The sequence below is a fragment of the Anoplopoma fimbria genome, chromosome 9, assembly GCF_027596085.1.
Source record: "Anoplopoma fimbria isolate UVic2021 breed Golden Eagle Sablefish chromosome 9, Afim_UVic_2022, whole genome shotgun sequence".
In the NCBI taxonomy this organism is placed as follows: Eukaryota; Metazoa; Chordata; class Actinopteri; order Perciformes; family Anoplopomatidae; genus Anoplopoma; species Anoplopoma fimbria.
The window spans coordinates 27,430,306-27,450,498 of record NC_072457.1 but is presented as its reverse complement, the minus strand read 5'-3'; the positions used below and the strand labels follow the sequence as shown (position 1 = coordinate 27,450,498).

Genomic DNA, 20,193 nt, shown 5'->3' with positions numbered 1-20,193 from the left:
TTTTTTAAAAAAAGTCTTGCTATAATATGTTGAAAAAAAGTCATAGTATAGTATGTTGAAAAAAGTAAAAAAAAGTTGTTGTATAGTCTGTTGAAATAAATCATTAATAATATATTTAAAAAGAGTCTTACTATAGTATGTAGAAATAAATCATTAATGATATATATTTTTTTAATATATACACTATTGTATGTCAAAAAAAGGTTATACTATAGTATGTCGAAAAAGTCATAGTATGGTATGTCAAAAACTGTCATAGCATAGTATGTCGAAAAAAATTCAAAAAAAAAAGTCATACTATAGTATGTGAAAAAAGTCATACTTAATATTTTTTTAAAAAAAAAAAGGTTATACTATAGTATGTAAAAAAAAGTCATAAAAAAGGTCAAATTGAAAAAAAGTCATACTATAGTATGTCGAAAAAAAAGTAAAAAAAAGGTCATACTATAGTATGTCGAAAAAGTCATATATGGTATGTCAAAACTGTCATAGTATAGTATAAATCATGAATGATATATTTTTTAAAAAAAAATTGAAAAAAGTCATACTATAGTATGTCGAAAAAAGTCATAGAATAGTATGTCAAAAAAATCTATATATTTTTTAGTATTTGAAAAAAAAGTCTTCTATAATATGTTGAAAAAAAGTCATAGAATAGTATGTTGAAAAAATCATTAAGTAAAAAAAGTCATAGTATAGTATGTTGAAATAAATCATGAATGATATTTAAAAAAAGTCATACTATTGTATGTCAAAAAAAGGTATACTATAGTATGTTAAAAAATAAAAAAAAAAGGTCAAATTGAAAAAAAAGTCATACTATAGTATGTTAAAAAAATTGTAAAAAAAAGGTTATACTATAGTATGTCGAAAAAAAAGTCATAGTATGGTATGTCAAAAACTGTCATAGCATAGTATGTCGAAAAAAATAAAAAAAAAAAAAGTCATACTATAGTATGTCGAAAAAAGTCAAAAAAAAAAAGGTCATACTATAGTATAAAAAAAAATGTTTAAAAAAAAGGTCATACTATAGTATGTCGAAAAAAGTCATAGTAAAAAAAGGTCATACTATAGTATGTCGACAAAAAAAGTCATTCTATGGTATGTGAAAATTGTAAAAAAATGTCATGGGTCCAGTTTGAAAAAATGAAAAAAAGTCATAGCATAGTTGAAAAAAGTCATTAGTATAGTATGTTAAAAAATGATCATTACTATAGTCGAAAAAAATGTTAAAAAAAAGTCATAGTATAGTATGTCAAAAAAAATAAATCATTAATGATATAGTATTCGATAAAAAAAGTCATACTATAGTATGTCTAAAAAAAGGCATACTATAGTATGTCAAAAAAAGTCATAGAATAGTATGTTGAAAAAAGTTATAGAATAGTATTAAAAAACATCTATATATAGTATTTTTTTTAAAAAAAGTCTTGCTATAATATGTTGAAAAAAAAGTCATAGTATAGTATGTTGAAAAAAGTAAAAAAAAGTTGTCATGTATAGTTGTTGAAATAAATCATTAATACTATATATTTAAAAAAGTCTTACTATAGTATGTAGAAATAAATCATTAATGATATATATTTTTTTAATATATACACTATTGTATGTCAAAAAAAAGGTTATACTATAGTATGTGAAAAAGTCAAAGTATGGTATGTCAAAAACTGTCATAGAATAGTATGTATTAAAAAAATGTCAAAAAAAAAGTCATACTATAGTATGTCGAAAAAAAAAAAAAAAAGGTCATACTATAGTATGTCGAAAAAAGTCAAAAAAAGGTCAAATTGAAAAAAAGTCATACTATAGTATGTCGAAAAAAGTAAAAAAAAAAGGTTATACTATAGTATGTCGAAAAAGTCATAGTATGGTATGTCAAAAACTGTCATAGCATAGTATGTTGAAAAAAAGTCATACTTAGTATGTCGAAAAAAAAAAAAAGTCATAGAATAGTATTAAAAAATCTATATATAGTATTTAAAAAAAAAGTCTATGCTATAATATGTCAAAAAAAAAGTCATAGTATAGTATGTTGAAAAAAAGTCATAGTATAGTATGTTGAAATAAATCATGAATGATATTTTTTTAAAAGTCATACTATTGTATGTCAAAAAAAGGCATACTATAGTATGTCAAAAAAAGTCATAGAATAGTATGTCAAAATAAATCATTGATATATTTTTTCAAAGTCTTACTATTGTATGTTGAAAAAAGACATACTATAGTATGTCGAAAAAAAGTCATAGAATAGTATGTCGAAATAAATCATTAATGATATATATTTTTTTAATATATACACTATTGTATGTCAAAAAAAGTCATAGAATAGTATGTTGAAAAAAGTAAAAAAAGTCATAGCATAGTATGTCGAAAAAAAGGTCATACTTTAGTATGTCGAAAAAAAGTAAAAAAAAAAAGGTCAAATTGAAAAAAAGTCATACTTTAGTATGTCGAAAAAAGTAAAAAAAAAGGTTATACAATAGTATGTCGAAAAAGTCATAGTATGGTATGTCCAAAACTGTCATAGCATAGTATGTCGAAAAAAATTGAAAAAAAAGTCATACTATAGTATGTCGAAAAAAAGTTAAAAAAAAAGGTTATACTATAGTATGTCGAAAAAGTCATAGTATGGTATGTCAAAAAATAGCATAGTATTCGAAAAAAAATTGAAAAAAAAGTCATACTATAGTATGTCGAAAAAAGTAAAAAAAAAAGGTTATAATAGTAAAAAAAGGTTAAATTAAAAAAAGTCATACTATAGTATGTCGAAAAAAAAAAAAGTCATAGAATAGTATGTCGAAATAAATCATTAATGATATTTTTTTAAAAAAATGTCAAAAAAAAAGTCATACTATAGTATGTCAAAAATAAGTTATAGAATAGTATGTCGAAAAAAGTCATAGAATAGTATTAAAAAACATCTATATATAGTATTTAATAAAAAAAAGTCTTGCTATAATATGTTCAAAAAAAGTCATAGTATAGTATGTTGAAATAAATCATTAATGATATTTTTTTAAAAGTCATACTATTGTATGTCAAAAAAAGGCATACTATAGTATGTCAAAAAAAAGTCATAGAATAGTATGTCAAAAAAAAAGTAAAAAAAGTCGTATAGTCTGTTGAAATAAATCATTAATAATATATTTAAAGAGTCTTACTATAGTATGTTGGAAAAAGGAAAAGAAGTCATAGTATAGTATGTCGAAATAAATCATTAATGATATATTTTTTAAAAGTCTTACTATTGTATGTCAAAAAAATATATATTGCATGTTGTAAATAACAGTATATTATGTTGAGAGAAGTCACAGTATTGTATGGCAATAGTCATAAATAATCACAGTATAGCATGTCGAAAAAGAAATACACTTATATATATATAAATTAAAAACTTGGAGAGCCCGTTTGAGAACTTATATGCATGTGATGCAAATGACTAGGTCTTCCTTCTCTCTTTCTCCCCAGATGAGTGCAGAGTTCCAGACCAAAATTGAGGATATGCAGTTTCTTCACTTCGTCCAAAGTCTTCTTCTGTATGAGCTCAGATGTCTTACCATACCAGTGTTGGCTTTTTCAGCTAAACTATATATAAATATGTGTCTTTGTTGATTGCATTGGTTCCTTTCATCTCATGCTGTGACACTCCTGTTGTGAATACATTGTGATTAATTAAAAGTAAAAAAATCAATTGAATGACAGAATGTTTGTATCTTTTCTATAGTATTTTCTATGAATGATTTGGAGGAAGAAAATAACGTGTATTTTTAGGCACTGTGAAATAAACTTAATTTCAAAAGTGTCTTCTTATTTCAAAGTTTTGAAGAAATCTGGTACATTACATTTTATTCATTTAGCTGATTGTTATCTCGAAAGTTACTTCCAATAACTACATTCAACCATGTGGATACAATATTACAAGAATCATGCAAGTACATCAACACCAAATACGATGAACCTCTTCCATTGCTACATTTAACAATAACAGACAGACATTTATTTTATTATGATTTGTTTTATGTGCAATGTTGCATTGAGAACATATGAGTTTTCAGTCTTTAACAGAAGAAAATAATCATAATGACCCTTGAACAATAATCGACAATAGGGAGTTCAGATTGGAGAAATAATGATAATGACAATACTGTACTGAACTTTATTCATATAGGACTTCTCTTAAGAAGGTTACAAAGTGCTTTTCATTTAAAAGCAGCATAAAAAAAGAAAAACAATAATAAAACAATAACATAAAATGCAATCAACAATCTGATCTTAATGATTCATTAAAAAATGTATAGGATAGCATATTAAAAAGTTATAGTAAAGCATGTCAAAAAAAGTCATAGTATAGTCTGTCGAAAAAAGTAGCGAGTCATAGAATAGTATGTAAAAATAAAAGTCATAATATAGTATGTTGAAAAAAGTAATTGTATATTATGACGAAAAGAGTATAAAAAAGTCATAGTATAGTATGTCAAAAAAAGCCAAAAAAAAATCTAAAAAAGGGAAAAAAGAGTCACAGTATATTATGTTGAAATAAGTCATAGAATAGTATGTCAAAAAAAAGTCATACTATTGTATGTCGTAAAAAGTCATACTATAGTATGTCGTAAAAAGCCATATAATATGTCGAAAAAAGGTCATAGTATAGTATGTCGAAATAAATCATTAATGATATATTTTTTCAAAGTCTTACTATTGTATGTCAAAAAAAAGCATTTGAATAGTATGTCTATAGTATGTCGAAAAAAGTCATACTATTGTAAAAAAGTCATACTATTGTATGTCAAAAAAAGTCATACATAGCATAGTATGTCGAAAAAAAAAATTGAAAAAAAAGTCATACTATAGTATGTGAAAAAATCAAAAAAAAGGTCATCTATAGTATGTCGAAAAAAGTCATACTATAGTATGAAAAAAGTAAAAAAAGTCATATAGTATGTCAAAAAAAAGTCATACTATTGTATGTATTGAAAAAAAGTCATACTATAGTATGTTGAAATAAATCAAAAGTCATCATACTATTGTATGTCGTAAAAAGTCATACTATTGTATGTCAAAAAAAGTCATAGTTGTGTTTACGTTTATTGCATCCTTTGTAGTTTGTCCTAATTAATGTGAGCTGCAATTGAAAATGGAAATGTAACGGATAAATAAACAAACCTGAAAAAATGTCGAAAAAAGACAAAGTTACAGTATAGTATGTTGAAAAAAGCCAGGATGTTGAAAAAAGCCATAGTATAGTATGTCGAAAAAAGGAAAAAAAGTCACAGTATAGTATGTCAATAAAAAGTCATAGTACAGTATGTTGAAAAAAGTCATAGTAAAGCATGTTAAATAAAGTCATAGTATAGTATGCCGAAAAAAGTCACAGTTTAGTCAAAAAAAGTTAAAAATAAGTTAAAGTATAGTATGTTGAAAAAAGTACAAAAAAGTCATATCATAGGAATTTTCCTTATCGTATGTTAAACTTTCCTCTTGTAGGTTAAAGGTAACTGTCTGTAGGTCAGGTCAACTGTCTGTCTCTCTTAGCCAGTCTCACTCTATGTGCCTGATAGGGCCGAGCTGTCTAGGGCAGCTGGTAGGCCAAGGTTAGCTAGAAACCTTCTGTATTTGGTTAAGACTCAACAGGCTGGCGCCTGGTTGGAGACGCTGGATAAGAGAGACTGTACAGAGGCTATGTTGTTGATAGCACAGCAAAGGTAGATGTATTTCCTTGTTTAGATCCTATATCCAATAGAATCCTCACACATGCCAGGCTGATGTAGAACTAACCCTATTTGGATATAGCGGAACTTGTCTGGGGAAGTTTAAATACTGTGCTCAAGGACACCATCTTCAGAATTGGGTAGCAGTACGCTGTGATTCACACGTGGTGTTTCCCTGTTCTCCTCGATCAAGAAACAATAAATGTTACTGCTTAAGACATCGGGGTCTGCCGAAACTTCTTCTGTCTCGAAGGAACTAGCTCTAAGATTTCCATCACAATAGTATGTCAAAAGAAATTCTAAGAAAGTCATTAAATAGCATGCCAAAAAAAGTCTGTCTTTTTTCCAAAAAAAAGTCATAAAAAAGCAAAAGTGTAGTATGTAAAAAGAAGTAAATTAGGTTAAAAAGTAAAATATGGCAAAAAAAAGCTCACAGCAAAGAATATCCAAAGGAGTCATTGTACAGTATGTCAACAGTCCAAAAATAATGATAGTATTGTGTCAAAAAAAGTACATAGTATAGTATGTAAAGGAAAAAAAATCATAGTAAAGTATTTTGACAGAAAAGTGTTTATGATATATTATACTATGATCTTTTTCTCTTCATTTTTACATTTTAAGGGCATACTATGACATTTATTTCTACTAAATCTTTATGGTATACTACACATGTATAAAAAGCGCAAAACTTTTGCACTCCAGTAGGTGCTACACATATTTAAAATTTTCATGAAATCCTATATTTTCAATATGGCATACTATATTCTACATTGTGTTATGGCATAATATACTATGCTATATTTCAGACATACTTTACTATAAATTTGAATAACGTACTCTGAAATAACTTTTTATGGCATATTATATTTTATGATATTTCTGACATTTTTATAACATACATTATATATATTCTTTAGGGAATACTATACTATTCATTTTTTTGTTCATTTTTGTATGACAAACTATAATATCACTTTTACATGACTTTTTAAGTTATACAATCTAATGATATTTGTATGGCATACGCCATTATGACACTTTTTTTTGTTACATTCCATTGAAACAATATGATATGTTACGTGACATTTTTATTGCATAGTAATATATTCGTTTTTTATGGCTTACTTTAGGAGGACTTTTCTAAGACAGTTTTGTGGCATACTAAAATCTGACACTTTCATCCATTACAGTTGAGCTTGGAGTGTCTAGTTAACATTGTAAGAGGGATACATTTTGAAATCTTGAGTTACATAGGGTTTAACAGAATTAAATTATTATTTTGGATACATTTCCAAAAGTGTAAAAGTCACAAGAAGCGAGGATGAATCACACACATTGTCTTCCCATTATTTCATGTAGTTTCCAGGGTAAAAGTAATTAAAATCTTCACTTCCACTGAAGAAAAAGCTTTTCAGTTTACCAAAAAAAACCTGGTATCGTTCAAATGAAAATAAAACATTATACAGTATTTATGCATATCGAACCTAGATGCTATTCGAAGGGAACAAAATGTGTCCATGCCATCAAATTCATTAAACAAAAAGGAAAACAAAGCAACAAATCAGTTTCCTAGATAAAGCATCAGGAGTCTCCAGTATATTAATGTGAGCACACACGACTGTTTTTGTTCCGCAATCCTAAACTCAATAATTACACAAAGTGTGGATTTGGATAAGTACATCAGATAACATCCAACCAACAAATTACTGTTCTTAGACAACGTAGCAATATTCATTAACCTTCTCACCGTCGGAAACAGCTAGCAAGCCGAGCGAAAAGCGTGTTTATGTTTACTTCCTGTATTTTCTAAGCCCCGCCCCCTTGACCTCTCAGCGACCCGTACACGACCAGCAAGCGCACTGTTGTAAGAAACGGTGAAACCACGCCCCCTGCTGGCCAACGTCAATAAGGCAGGACTGCTGCGGCCCGGCCTGGTTACACATTAATTGTTTTTGTGCAAAGTTTCTTAATCATTGTGATGGCCTGTACTGTGCCAACATACAATCATGTATTGTCTTAAGTAAAAGTTTCTTTTAAAAAGATGTCAACTTTGTGTTTCAAAGCTTCTAGGCTCTAGTTTGATAATAAATACATATTTTGATAGTCATATAGCTTCGAGGTGTAGGGCAGACACTTATGGAAACTATTAGTGAACATTTGAAAATGAATCAAAGCCATAGGTGAAACATAACGAGATTAAGTCTTCAGAGTGGTTTTATTCTGCACTTTTTCGCCCAAGGGGCTAGTCAATATAATACATTTCATAACATTTTTTGTTACATACATCCTCATCAAAGTTATTTTTAAAAAGCTTGTGGGTTTTTCTAACTTGGGTAGAAGTATCTGAAAAAAGACCTTTTAAGGATTTGTGCATCTACCACTTTTGAAAATCAAATTCCACATTTTGTTTCCATCAAACTGACACATTGGTAAAGTCTCTATAAGTTGCCAACATATTGAGAAAGTGCAGTATGCTGATTTATGATGTGATGAGGAAAGCGCCTGCATATTTTGAGCTGATTTCAGACGTGATAAATGACTGTGGTTTTGGCTTTAACAAGGTGCAGCACATGTCTTTTTCTGTGGGTTTGATAAAGATTCTAATCTGTCTAAAATTAGTCTCTCTTGCTGACTATAACAAACTCATTCTTATATGTACAGGGAACCAGCACTTGGTGGCAGTAGCGCATTAGCTTTAAAATAAAAGGGAGTTGCCCAGTTCAGTCTGTAGTCAAAATGAACTAAATCTCAATATGCTGTCTGCTGTTACCTGCCAACATGTGCAATTGTATTTTCAATTTCTGTCCAATTAGTTTTAATGTTTATGTAGTTGGCCCTCATTATGTTTATTCATTTATTAATTAAGATTGTTGTTGAGCTTTTATACCCTTACTAACATTGTTTACAGAGTGCTACATACAGAGCATCAAGTTTATAATTACTACTGCCTTTTTTCATAGCTGGTGAAATGAATGCTCTTTTGTTCAATTTTATTGTGAGGCTTTTGGGCACATTCACACACACTTAAAGAGTTTGGAAAACCAGAGTCATACAGTAGATGTCCACAGTAGCAGTTTTGTAGGGAAAATGTGCCTCACTCTGCCTCTGTTTTGATCAGTAGTTCTTTCACTTGGCATTTTCTCTCTGGGTTGTGCGTACCTTAATAGAGATTTCAAAAGAATGCATTTGTTTAAAACACACTATATGAAGGTTTGTGTTCCTCCACCCAATGCATGCTGGGATATGCTCCAGTACACATCCACCCAGCGCATGGGGAACTTTCAAAGTGAATATGGTTACTTCTAAAGTCACTACAGAAAAATGCAACAGAATCAAAGCTCTTTGTGTAAACTCGCTCTTTCATGATGCATTGTGTTTAGAATCCTACTAAGCCCTGACCAAGTAAGTCCGAACTGTCTTCAGGATCTTGCAATTGTATTGAAGGTGTGGTTCTTCAAACCAGCCCTGCCTGTTAAACTCCCACCTTTTACCATCCTGCTCTTCTGATTCAGAGCCACATGCTTTCTGAGACGATACTGTGTTTTAATGGTGGGAATGGACTCGCAGGAGGACCAAACTCAAAGCCATGAAAAGGGATGAAAAATCACATCTATCTCATGCTTGGCAGGGCCTGAAAGCCCCTGGAGTGTGTTTGGTCTTGTTCCACTCTCTACCTCTCAACTGTTCCTACGCCTCGCTACAGCTTGGGCGCAGTTTGAAAACTTTCACAGTAAGGTCTGATGCCACACGAGGTCTCAGACCTTTAGCAAAGAGGTAAGGCATTCCTCTCAGCTTGTGTGTCAAACCTAACACTGCTCCAGAATAGAGTTCGCCAGTCGGGTGAAGAATGTTCCTTCCCTCCAAATCAACATTCCTGCTGATACGGGCGTCGGCCTCTCGTTTAACTGTTGCAGATATGACTAATACTTAACTAAACATTTCACTGATATGAAAGCTAAATGTAATTTGGTAAAAGTCCACATTGAAATACATCATGCCCGCATTCAAGTGATTTTTTTTATGATTGGACCTTCAATCAATCAAAAGAACCTGAAAAGAAATATATACATATAAATATATAGCTCCATAATTAGCGTGCAAACTAGCATTCTAGCTCTGTCAAGAGGTACCAAAAATGAACCAACCAGCACCACTAAAGTTCACTAATTAACCTGTTATCTCTTTTTTTTAATCCATACAAAAACTGAATCTTATAAACAAACATGCCAACGTTCCCACTCTTTGTGCTAAACTAAGCCAAAACTGGCTATTGGCAGCTTCATATCAAGCATCAAGAAATTAAATTCTTCTTCCCAAAATGTTGAACTATTCCTTTTTTATACAGTATTGCTGTTTTCTGTGTAGAAATTCTTAAGAGTACTGCACTAAATAAACTGTTCAAAAAAACACTGTGACTTGCAGCTTTCAGGCTAGGGATTTAGTTACCGGACAAATGAAGGTTACACACATTGTGTGAAAGTCCCGGTTGTTTCATTAGTTTCAATAGGAAGCAGAAAACAGAAAAATACAAAGTATTCCGAGCTTGTCATTAATAGGACTGAATTGAACTTTATGTCACGTATTTCAAGACATCAAGTGAGTAACATCTTCTTTTCCCCTCTGATCTCAATCTCCGCTAGCTTCAGGCTGACTTTTGATGGCAGATAGCCATGACAGGGAGAAAATACAAAAATGACTGTTGGCAACTTGGCGCAGCTCCCCATCATCTTCTTTTGTGCAGCCACATGCAGAACAGTCTGTCTATTCATGTTGTAAATAATTAACAAATTACTACTCAGTGTCTGCATTTGTCTGTCTGCCTCTGATCTCCTTATCTAATAAATCAATCTCTGATTTCCGAACAGGTAATTTCTTAACGATGACAGCTCATTATCACACCCAGACGTTCCTGAACAAATTGAAGATAATGCTTCCAGCTATGTGGGAGAGCTGGTGTTTAGCAGTCAATCATAAACCAGTGAAAAGGATCATTCCCATTAAAAAACTATGTAAGTAAAAATACAGACTGCAATAATTAAAAGGTAATAACTTCTCCTCTTTTATGTGAGGGACTACTTCCTACCCACGCTGTCATCATTACATGACACAAAGTGTTAAAATCTGGATAGGTTCATCTTTGGGCAGAGCCAGGCTGGAACTTTCTCTCTGTTTCTAGTCCTTATGCTAAACTAGGCAAACGTCAGATGCTCTGGTCTATTTTTTCTGATGCATATAAAATGATCTGTGTTGACATACTGGCTTTAACTTCATGAACATTGATGCGCATATAAACTTCAGCATTTATACTGTATCTCAAACAGAAAGAACAGAAACAAGTACCATCATGGCACATTTTAAACGTAGGAAAAGACTTGCTCAACATCAACATACATCTAAAATGTCAGAAAGTGTCACCTTCAAAGAGCTCATGAGGGTTGGCTTTAGTTTGCTGGTAAACAGATGTTTAGTTATTGCTTTGCAGTTTGCTCTCAACAGGCCTGAGTGCAACAATCTTTTCTATGACCTCTGCTTTGGATTTTCATATCAAATTACAAGCATAACTGGAAGGGCTTCGTTTTCAAATTTCATTATAACAGCATGGCGGTGACGCTGATGTGCAACAAAACGGGTCCAAATATGGGTGAGTGAAGCTCCTCAGAGGGGGGCGGATTCTTCAATCTGATCCTCTCTATAATCTCATTCTTCTCCCAAACCAACATTACCCCATCATTGGAGAATTATGATCTCTTCACAGGAATTCCCTGTAATTTTAGTAATTCAGAAGCTTAAACTGCTGATCTGTAAAGAGTGCTAAGGCTGAAATGCTATTCTGCCTCCCTCTTTCTTCCACACACACCAACATAACAATTTCCCCTTTTTCACACTAAACACTACTTAAAAACATAACACATATATATGAAGTCACCATCATCCGAGGAGCCGCACCCTTCAGGATACATTTTATCATTACAGCTCAGTGGTCATTGGCAATCAATCATGGTTCATAAAAGAGGCCAAAGTGCAGTGCTGATAGCACCTGTTTACACAACGACTCTCTTGGAACAGTCAGTCAGTGTTTGCGTTCCCACTCAGTATTTCTATCCTGAGCCGTGTGTATGTTCTTGTTACTAGGTGACATGAGTTACACAGACTCCATGTAGCAGTGTTGAAAGCCTCCAGGGCAAAGATTAGTCAACCATTTGGGTGTGTCTTGTTTAAAAAACTTATTTGGCCAAAGCCCAGGCTCATTTTCTTTATTTGGTCACAGAACTTGCACTTTTCTTCAAGATTTATGAGAAAATAAAGATTAACATCTTTGTGCAGTGTTTTCTCTCAATCCTAATGCTTTCCACACGAGAGCTTTTAACCATTGTTCGGCCTTTCCTGACAACAGCCCCTGTTATGTAACATTTATTTCCACATCCCACCTTGCCATGGCAACTGCACAAACAGAGCGATGTAGACTTTTCGTTTTTCTGAAAGACCAGTAAAGTCACGAAAAAACACAATTTGTATCCACCAGCAGATTTATTTTTCAGACAGGTCACACAGACAAACACACACACAGTGTTCTAAATTTGAAAATGTTGTAAACTTTAACACGGGCTTCATTCAACATGTTTTCAGTACAGTTTCACTCATCTCGTGTAGCAGCTTTTATTAGTGTGTGTGTGTGAGTCTGAGTACAGCTTGTCCTGCCAGTTGGACCTCCTAGCTGGAACTGCGCACAGTGGTGGTTGTGAGTGTGGTCTTTGAGCCCCCTGTGAAAAAGAAGGAAAAAATCATGATGGCAGTGCTTCAAGCTTGTATTACAATGACTTCACTGTTTTTATGTAATGTCTTGTTATAACATACGTCACTTACCTTTAGGTCTAGAATGAGGGAGAGGAAAGAGAAAAGTAGAGACAAACAATGAGTGAATTGGTGCGTTTTTTTCTCTTTATGAATTACTGCATTTGTGTTTAAATATGCTCATAAATCCATGTTCCTACATGATTGTGTCTACCTGGACTCCTCTGTCTCCAGCAGGCTCCTGTACGTTGCGATCTCCTGCTCCAGCCTGGTCTTGATGTCCAGCAGCATCCTGTATTCCTGGCCCTGCTGCTCGATGCTTCCACGCACGTTACCTAGTTCTGATTCAAGCATGTTGATTGTGTCCTGGTAGCCGGAAAGCATGGCGCTGTAACGACCGTCCGTCTCTGCCAGTGTGTTTTCCAGAGCCCCTTTCTGTTAACAGGAGAAAAAAAGGAGATGATATCATACACAAGAATTGTGACACATAGTTTGATATTCATACTTGCAAACCAGTTTACTGTAGTAAATCTAAAGATATAGTCTGTAACTACCGACCACACCCCGGATTATTTGTCTGACAGACACAAAGCATGTCTGTATTTGTAAAGCCTTATCCTTTCCTATATGAAGGAATGATTAGCAGAGGCATGTGCTAGGTTTTCAATGCATTTCTCTTTAAGCTTCTCCTCCACTGTTACACAGGAGCAGTGTGCTGTTCTACCAGGGGAGTGTTAAATGATTTACTCCAGCTGGGCACAGATAATCTATGGGAGTATGACTTTTTGGCTCATCCAGTTCAGCATTCCTTCAGCTTTGTTCAAGCTCTTTTATGTCTTCCAGAAATTGAGCAGATGTCTGTGAAATGTTTTCCTCAGCAGGGGCCCTTCCCTCCCTTCTCCACAGCTCACATCCCTCTTATCTTCCTCTCCCTCCCTTCATTCTTTCAATAGAGCCTCTTTCTGTTCCCCTCCCTTCTGCTCTTTAACCCTCTGTCACTATGTGTTTCTCCATTTCCCCAGACAAGACAGCGATCCGGGAATTTTGCTCATATAAGGCAAGATCAGTGAGATGTGAACAGATGCTTTGGGTTTTTTTGTTTTCTCACCATGCTGAGCTGAGACTGTAGCTCAATCTCCAGGCCCTGCAGTGTGCGCCGCAGGTCATTGATCTCTGTCTTGGACGTCTGGATTGTCTCTGTGCTGCTGGCCACCTCCTTGGACAGATTTGTCGACTAAAACAAGAAACAAAGGCAGAGTGGGGAAGAAGAAAAAGAAGTCTTGGTGATAACCCATTTTAGTTCAACAGATAATTATCTCTAATTACAGGTTAGACTCTTGAGGGAGTCAACCCAGCCATTTGCAACGTGTGGGATATGATTGTTTATGGAAAAATATTTTCACCTTCTCAGTAAACCAGGACTCCTGGTCGCGACGATGTTTGTCAGTGATGGATTCGTACTGGGAGCGGATCTCGTCTAAGACTTTGTTGAGGTCTGCCTGGGGCGCGGCATCCACCTCCACGTTGATTGTGCCAGTAAGCTGAGAGCGCATTGCTGCCAGCTCCTAAACAAAATAAGGGGAAAAATAAAGTCAGCGTTAAAATATGTTTGCAGCATTTCAAACATTCCTGATACAGGTGTGATGAAGCATGCTCCTGTTGTCATAGTGAGCAGTGATCATTATAGCTGTGGAGGATGTGCTGATGTCACCTCTGCGTGATTCTTCTTGAGGTAGGCCAGCTCATCCTGCAGGCCTTCGATCTGCATCTCCAGGTCAGCCTTCGTCAGGGTGGTCTGGTCAAGCAGACGGCGCAGGTTTGCGATGTCAGCCTCAACTGACTGGCGCATCATCAGCTCATGCTCGAATCTGAATAGTTTTTGAGAGTAGAGAACAAAGATGTGAGACAACTATAACCCTTAAGCTCTCTTATTTGCCATTAACACGATGAAGATAGGGCCTCAGACGTATTAAAGATTCCTGCTTACTTGGTTCGGAAGTCATCAGCAGCCAGTTTGGAGTTGTCAATCTGGAGCAGGATGTTGGCATTACCGATGGTGGCGGCGGCAATCTTTGAAGAAGAACAACAATGGGAGTTGTGGGAGGGCAAATAGTCTCAAATGAATACTTCATTGTGCAGTTACATACAGTAGCATAGACTGGTTTGCTATGAAAATATCAGTTAACTTCACATGCAACACTGAGTGATATTGCCATGCATATTGCCTACACACATGGCTTTACTTAACCCTTTTAAAACCCTCCTTTGATAATCATTGACAGCAAAGCAAACATTTGACGTGTCTGGATTTTAAGCTGCTGAGTAAGGCATGCACTATACCTTGTCCTTCAGGTCATTGATAATGGCCCAGTAGTTGCTGTAGTCCCTCTCTGCTGCAGGCCCCTTCTGCTCGTAGTACTCTCTGATCTGCACCTCCAGCTTGGAGTTGGCCGCCTCCAGAGAGCGGACCTTGTCCAGGTAGCTGGCCAGACGGTCATTCAGGTTCTGCATGGTGGCCTTCTCGTTCAGGTGCCCGGTGCTGTGGTCCAGGGCGCTGGACAGGTCGAACCCCATGCCGCCCCCATGCCGCCCCCATGCCGCCCCCATGCCACCTCCATACCCGGAGGAGACGGTGCGCACGCTGGTGGAGGCGATGCGTGGGTTTCCTCTGAAGCCGTATCCTGACACACTGTGAGCCTTGCCGGGAGCAGAACTTGATGTGTAGCTGCGGCTCTGCCTGACGAACGTTTGGGGACCACTGCTGATGCTTTTGCTGTAAAACATGATGGCTGACTGTCTGCTGGTCAAGAGAGAACACGAGGAGAGAAGACCGTTACACAGCTGTAGAATGTAGCAGGACTGTGGGGTTGTATGAAGGGAGGCAAGCTCTTGATATAGTGCTGGACCTGGGGCGGGTCTGGCAGGGAGGAGGGAGGTGGAGAGGGTAGGAGGGAGTTTTTCCTACTCACTTCAGCTACAGGCTTGGCAGTACCTCCATTTGTTTTCCTTTAAGGACCAGGGTCCGGTTCCTTTCCACTCCTGTGAGGAAACCGTTATGGAATGTGTGTGTGTGTCAGTGTGTGTGTTTCTGCTTCTGTGTTTGTGTGTGTGGCTCTGTTGGTCAGTGGGGATCTCTCTGAATGTGTGTTTTCATAAGTTTGAGTGTGTGTGTGTCTCCATCTGCATGTACAACTTGCATACGCTTTCATAAATACATGCAGTCTAGTCTAGTCTTGATTGTCAACAGCCTTTTTTATCTCCATGCAAATAGAAAAGGCGTGTTAATGTTTTAGTGTCCCACCTTGAGTCAATATTCATATTAGGCTGTTTGGGAATAATATCTTTCATTAGTGTGACCTACAAAAAGGCTGCATTACAGTCGGGCATATCCAAATTAAACATTTAATCTAACAGTCATGTATTTTAACAAGTATGTACTACCAAACTGGTTTCATGAATCACTTGTTTGCAGTATGATAATTTGCGGTAATTAATCATTTACAGCAACATTCTGTTGCTGTATGAGCAATTAGAGTTTTAATGCAGTTACTCTTTTCAGGCAAAAGAGAGTTGTAAGAGATAGAATACTTTGATATTTTATTGAATGCTAATTTTATCTAAATTGCATTGCATTGCAGTCGACCAGATACAATAAACCAGTAATTACTTAAATTGTTACTGATTGACTGCATGAAGATTGTGTTGCCTTGAACCACAAACCAGGGTTGTTTTCTATATTTTCAGTCAAACCCATTTAAGGGAATTCCTCCGACTCCATTGTTCACCATATCACACACAGCATCTCCCCTCAGTCCTGTATCCTGTGTGTGTGTATATCTGTGTGTGTATATACGTGTGTCTGTGTGTGTGTGTGTGTGTGTGTGTGTGTGTGTGTGTGTGTGTGTGTATATGTGTGTGTATATGTGTGTGTGTATGTGTGTGTGTGTGTGTCTGTGTGCACGGAGTACTTTTTGTGGGCAAATGTGTGGCTGGCTGGGTGTGTATGCATGTGTGTGTGTGTGTGTGTGTGTGTGTGTGTGTGTGTGTGTGTGTGTGTGTGTGTGTGTGTGTGTGTGTGTGTGTGTGTGTGTGTGTGTGTGTGGGTGTGTGGTGTGGGTGTGTGTGTGTGTGTGTGTGTGTGTGTCCTCTCTGGCCCATTTCCTTGCTCTTGAAGCGTAACATCTGGTGTAAGTTGGGGGGAGGTGAGTGAGGCACATGAGGTCACCTTTCACCCCTCAAAGGCAGAAGTGAGTCATGCTTCTTATGTACTGTGAGTTTACTCTGCTGCCATACATGAGGCATTTGCTGACTGGAGGAACTTTTTCATAGGTCTAAGAGATAAGTTATGAAAGTAGGTTCTGTCCGGCACAAGAGCTCAATGAGTGTTTAGTGATTGTTACAATGCATGAGCGAATGCAGCACCGGCAACCGCCATTTTCAAAAACCTGTTCCCTGTAAACAAAAAGGAACACAAAACAAAAACAACAGCTCATAAAGAATAAAATACAAGAAAGCGTGTAAAAAGGGACCAGTACATACCCACTGAGCAAAAGAATGAGCCCCTCCTTAGCAAACTAACATAGTAGCATTAAGCTCACTCATTGAATCTACGACGATGCAGATTCAAACTGAAATTCAAAAAAGTACTATCGTAAAGGCTATTTTTTTTTCCTGTGTCGAGAAGTATGCAAGCTGCACTGAACGGTTTACGTCACTTCAGCATTCCTATTAGCGGTGCAAATTCAAACAGAAAAAAAAGCCCCTGTAGGTATGCAGTTTACGGTTCTCGGGTGGGTAGTTCCTCTCAGGCAGTCCCTGTTTTGTCCCGAAATGCCTATAATCTACCTAAAGAAATGAAGATCTATATCAGGGATACTGAGATACAAACAAATAGCATCTGATCACTATAAACTACTGTCAGTTTGACAATGTTGCCTGGCGAGACTCCCAAAACTAAACTAGAGTCGGAGATGCTTAGCATAAAGACCAGACCAGAGGGAATACATTTACCTAATCTAAAAAATAATCCACCTACCAACATCTCTAAAGTTAATTTATCAACACGTCTTATTTACATAGTCTGTTTTATGCGCACAAAAGCATAAGTATAAAATAATGAGTGAAAATAATTGTAGAGGCCCTGAAGTTCAGGTCGTCACTGTGAAGTTGCCAGGCAACCAGCGGAGAACTGAACATAATTGTGACTGGCCAAGACTATTTCCACTCTTTGTGCTAAGCTAAGCTAACCCTGTTACTGGCTCTATAGCTTCATGTTTAGTGTACACTCATGAGAGTGATATCAATGTTATCATCTCCCAGCATGTCCGCGAATGGATATAGTGTCAAACTATTCCCTTACTGTAACCCCTAAATCAAAGTGCATTCCTTTCTGTATTAGTCCAGACTCTTTTAGACTTCGGCACATAGTTTGCTCAGCCGAATGTCTTTTTTAAGGGAAAAAACTTGATAACATGAAATAAATCAAGAATCTTGTGGTTTTGGTCTATTGTAGGCTATGGGTCAATGATGTGGGTCCCAGGTTTCTCTTGCCTTAAAGGAGTTAAAACAAGTCATCTCAAGTATATTTGTGTAGACCTTAATCACTGTTATGTATAATCTCAGTGGGCCTGTCAGCACCCACATTATGAAAACAGAGAGAGAAAAATGACTCCACCAAACTAAGACCCTCGCTGAGAACAAGAAAAAAACTCCCACTAGGAGATCAGCAAGGAGAAATACACAAAACCCCAGAATGAGCTGCAAAGACTCTGGAGACATGTGCAATGTTTACATCCAGGTTAGTTTACGGTTTATCATCAACAACTTGCTAAGTAAATTTATTCATCACAAGTTCTAGGGAACCTGTTTGTGCTGAAACCTCCTTTCAGCTAAATAAGTGGCAAACTTGTCACATGTGCTGAGAAACAGGCAGGTATGGGCAAATACCTTGCTGGTTGGTTTGTCTTCTGAAATCCAGCTTGTTGTACAGAAGGACGAAGGCAAATGAGCAAAACAAGTGAGATCATATCCTCATTTCACTAAAAACCAACCTCATGATTCATGCACATGGTTGACTGAAATCCCCTCTACAATCTTACAAGAAACTCCACCACTTTGTCTTTTTCAGGTATTTTATTTCTAGTATCAATGCAACCATTTTCAGTTATATTGTAATTTCTATGGTGAATGAGTAAGACATGTAATGACTGTGTTTACAGCTTCTCATGTGATCCTCAAGCCCAGATTAAGCTACTTTTTAAGGTATTGGCAGGATAGAGAACAAAGTCTGTGATACTGAATATTTACTCAAACCAAAGTGCACGCACGACTTTTCGGTAACAGTGAAGCTTAAAATAAACACACATGATTTAATATCTAACCACTGATTTAGACCGTTAAATCCTAAAACTCTTTGAGAGCTTTTCTTTTCTTCTCTACACTTGTCCTTTGTGGTTTTCTTATGCATTATAAGTAATAAACTGTCTGACTCAGTATAAATACTACTACACCCACTACTCTTAAAGTCCTGGTGCTTACGGAAACCGGTGGAGTAAAACTGAAGATAAGATTCCTCAGTAAAAGAAGCTTCGACCTTTAGCAAGGGAGCGGGGCAATCCATTGCCAGACACCCTTTGCAATGACTTTTCCTTTCACGGTGCACATTCTTCATTCTTGTGTGATATGTAAGTCATGATGTAATGTACTACTTACGGTGCATTCTACTGTACTAACAAAGTATGTAGCAAATGTCAAACAGAAATTCATGTGTCTATAAATTATAAATCTGTACCAAATCACCAGTTTTTCTGGCACTGAAGTTTGGTGAAGTTTAATCAGACTGAACTGTAACAGAGAATTTGGCTTCAGCAATACATACTTCATCCATGATGTTCTTTCCTAAGTTTCCTCCTTTAAGCCGTAAAGAATAGAGGGAGGGTTACTATTCAATGCAAAAACAATGAGAGTCTACTGTTTTTGACTGAGGCATATCACCTTTATGTTACCATAGTCTCAAAACAATATTAAAATGATCCACTGTTTGTTTGCAGCATAGCAACTAGGAGGATGTTAGAGTGTATGTGTCACCACTTCTCATGCTTGAATCTCATCTTTTGTCTTGAAGTCTGGATGGTTAGGATTCCTGCACTTGATCACAGATGAGTACAGTGTCCTCGCTACAGTTTCATCGTGCAGTGGGAATGAGAGTTTGCTGGCGTTCTCATGTCTTTCACAAACGAGTCACTTTCTATTTTGAAAACTTGGCACATCATATCATGTCAAGATGACAAAGTAGTGCACCTTTGTTCTTTGTTATAGCACATTGAGGCTTGGAGCTCCTACACTAACCAACAATATGCAGCTGTTGATACCACATGTTGAATTGTCACCTGAAGGGCACATTCTTATCAATGTATATAGAATATAATGTGAGTTATGTCTGTGCAACATTGTGTTCATCTTAGGTGATATTACAACACAGTGTGGAAAAACTGCACTGCTCACAGGTTTAATTCTTATGCACTGAATCCGAAAACTTCTAAAAAGAACTGCATTGTTTGTTTTCCAATATTTTGGTTTATGACCAAACACTGCAAAACTGATGGAATCCACATACGCCTCAGCTGTACTTTGTATTAAGTACTAACACGTTAATTGATGAACAAGGTAAACATTATACCTGCATCATATCATC

At 35.8% G+C, this 20,193-nt stretch overlaps 1 protein-coding gene across 2 annotated transcripts; it reads right to left on the bottom strand.

The window, feature by feature from the left end:
- Nucleotides 1-12,217: 12,217 nt before the first annotated feature.
- krt94 (keratin 94) lies at nt 12,218-15,380 on the bottom strand. 2 transcript variants are annotated; one of them, XM_054603742.1, is made up of 7 exons: nt 14,841-15,380; nt 14,488-14,570; nt 14,212-14,368; nt 13,904-14,065; nt 13,609-13,734; nt 12,715-12,935; nt 12,218-12,580 (listed from the first exon to the last, which is right to left on the bottom strand). In XM_054603742.1, the coding sequence occupies exons 1-7, from the start codon at nt 15,282-15,284 to the stop codon at nt 12,565-12,567; spliced, it is 1,209 nt and encodes a 402-aa protein (XP_054459717.1). In that variant the 5' UTR covers nt 15,285-15,380; the 3' UTR covers nt 12,218-12,564. The 2 variants fall into 2 exon arrangements, with proteins under 2 accessions (XP_054459717.1, XP_054459716.1); XM_054603741.1 differs by having other exon boundaries at nt 12,701-12,935; nt 14,841-15,361.
- Nucleotides 15,381-20,193: the final 4,813 nt, after the last annotated feature.

Bases quoted from the DNA above. Each gene is read 5' to 3' on its own strand.
- krt94 (XM_054603742.1), bottom strand. From the start codon at position 15,284: ATGTTTTACAGCAAAAGCATCAGCAGTGGTCCCCAAACGTTCGTCAGG. The intron at 14,571-14,840 runs GTATAGTGCATG...TCTTCTTCAAAG, and splicing joins TCAATGACCTGAAGGACAAG to ATTGCCGCCGCCACCATCGG. The intron at 14,066-14,211 runs GTGACATCAGCA...TATTTTGTTTAG, and splicing joins TCAAGAAGAATCACGCAGAG to GAGCTGGCAGCAATGCGCTC.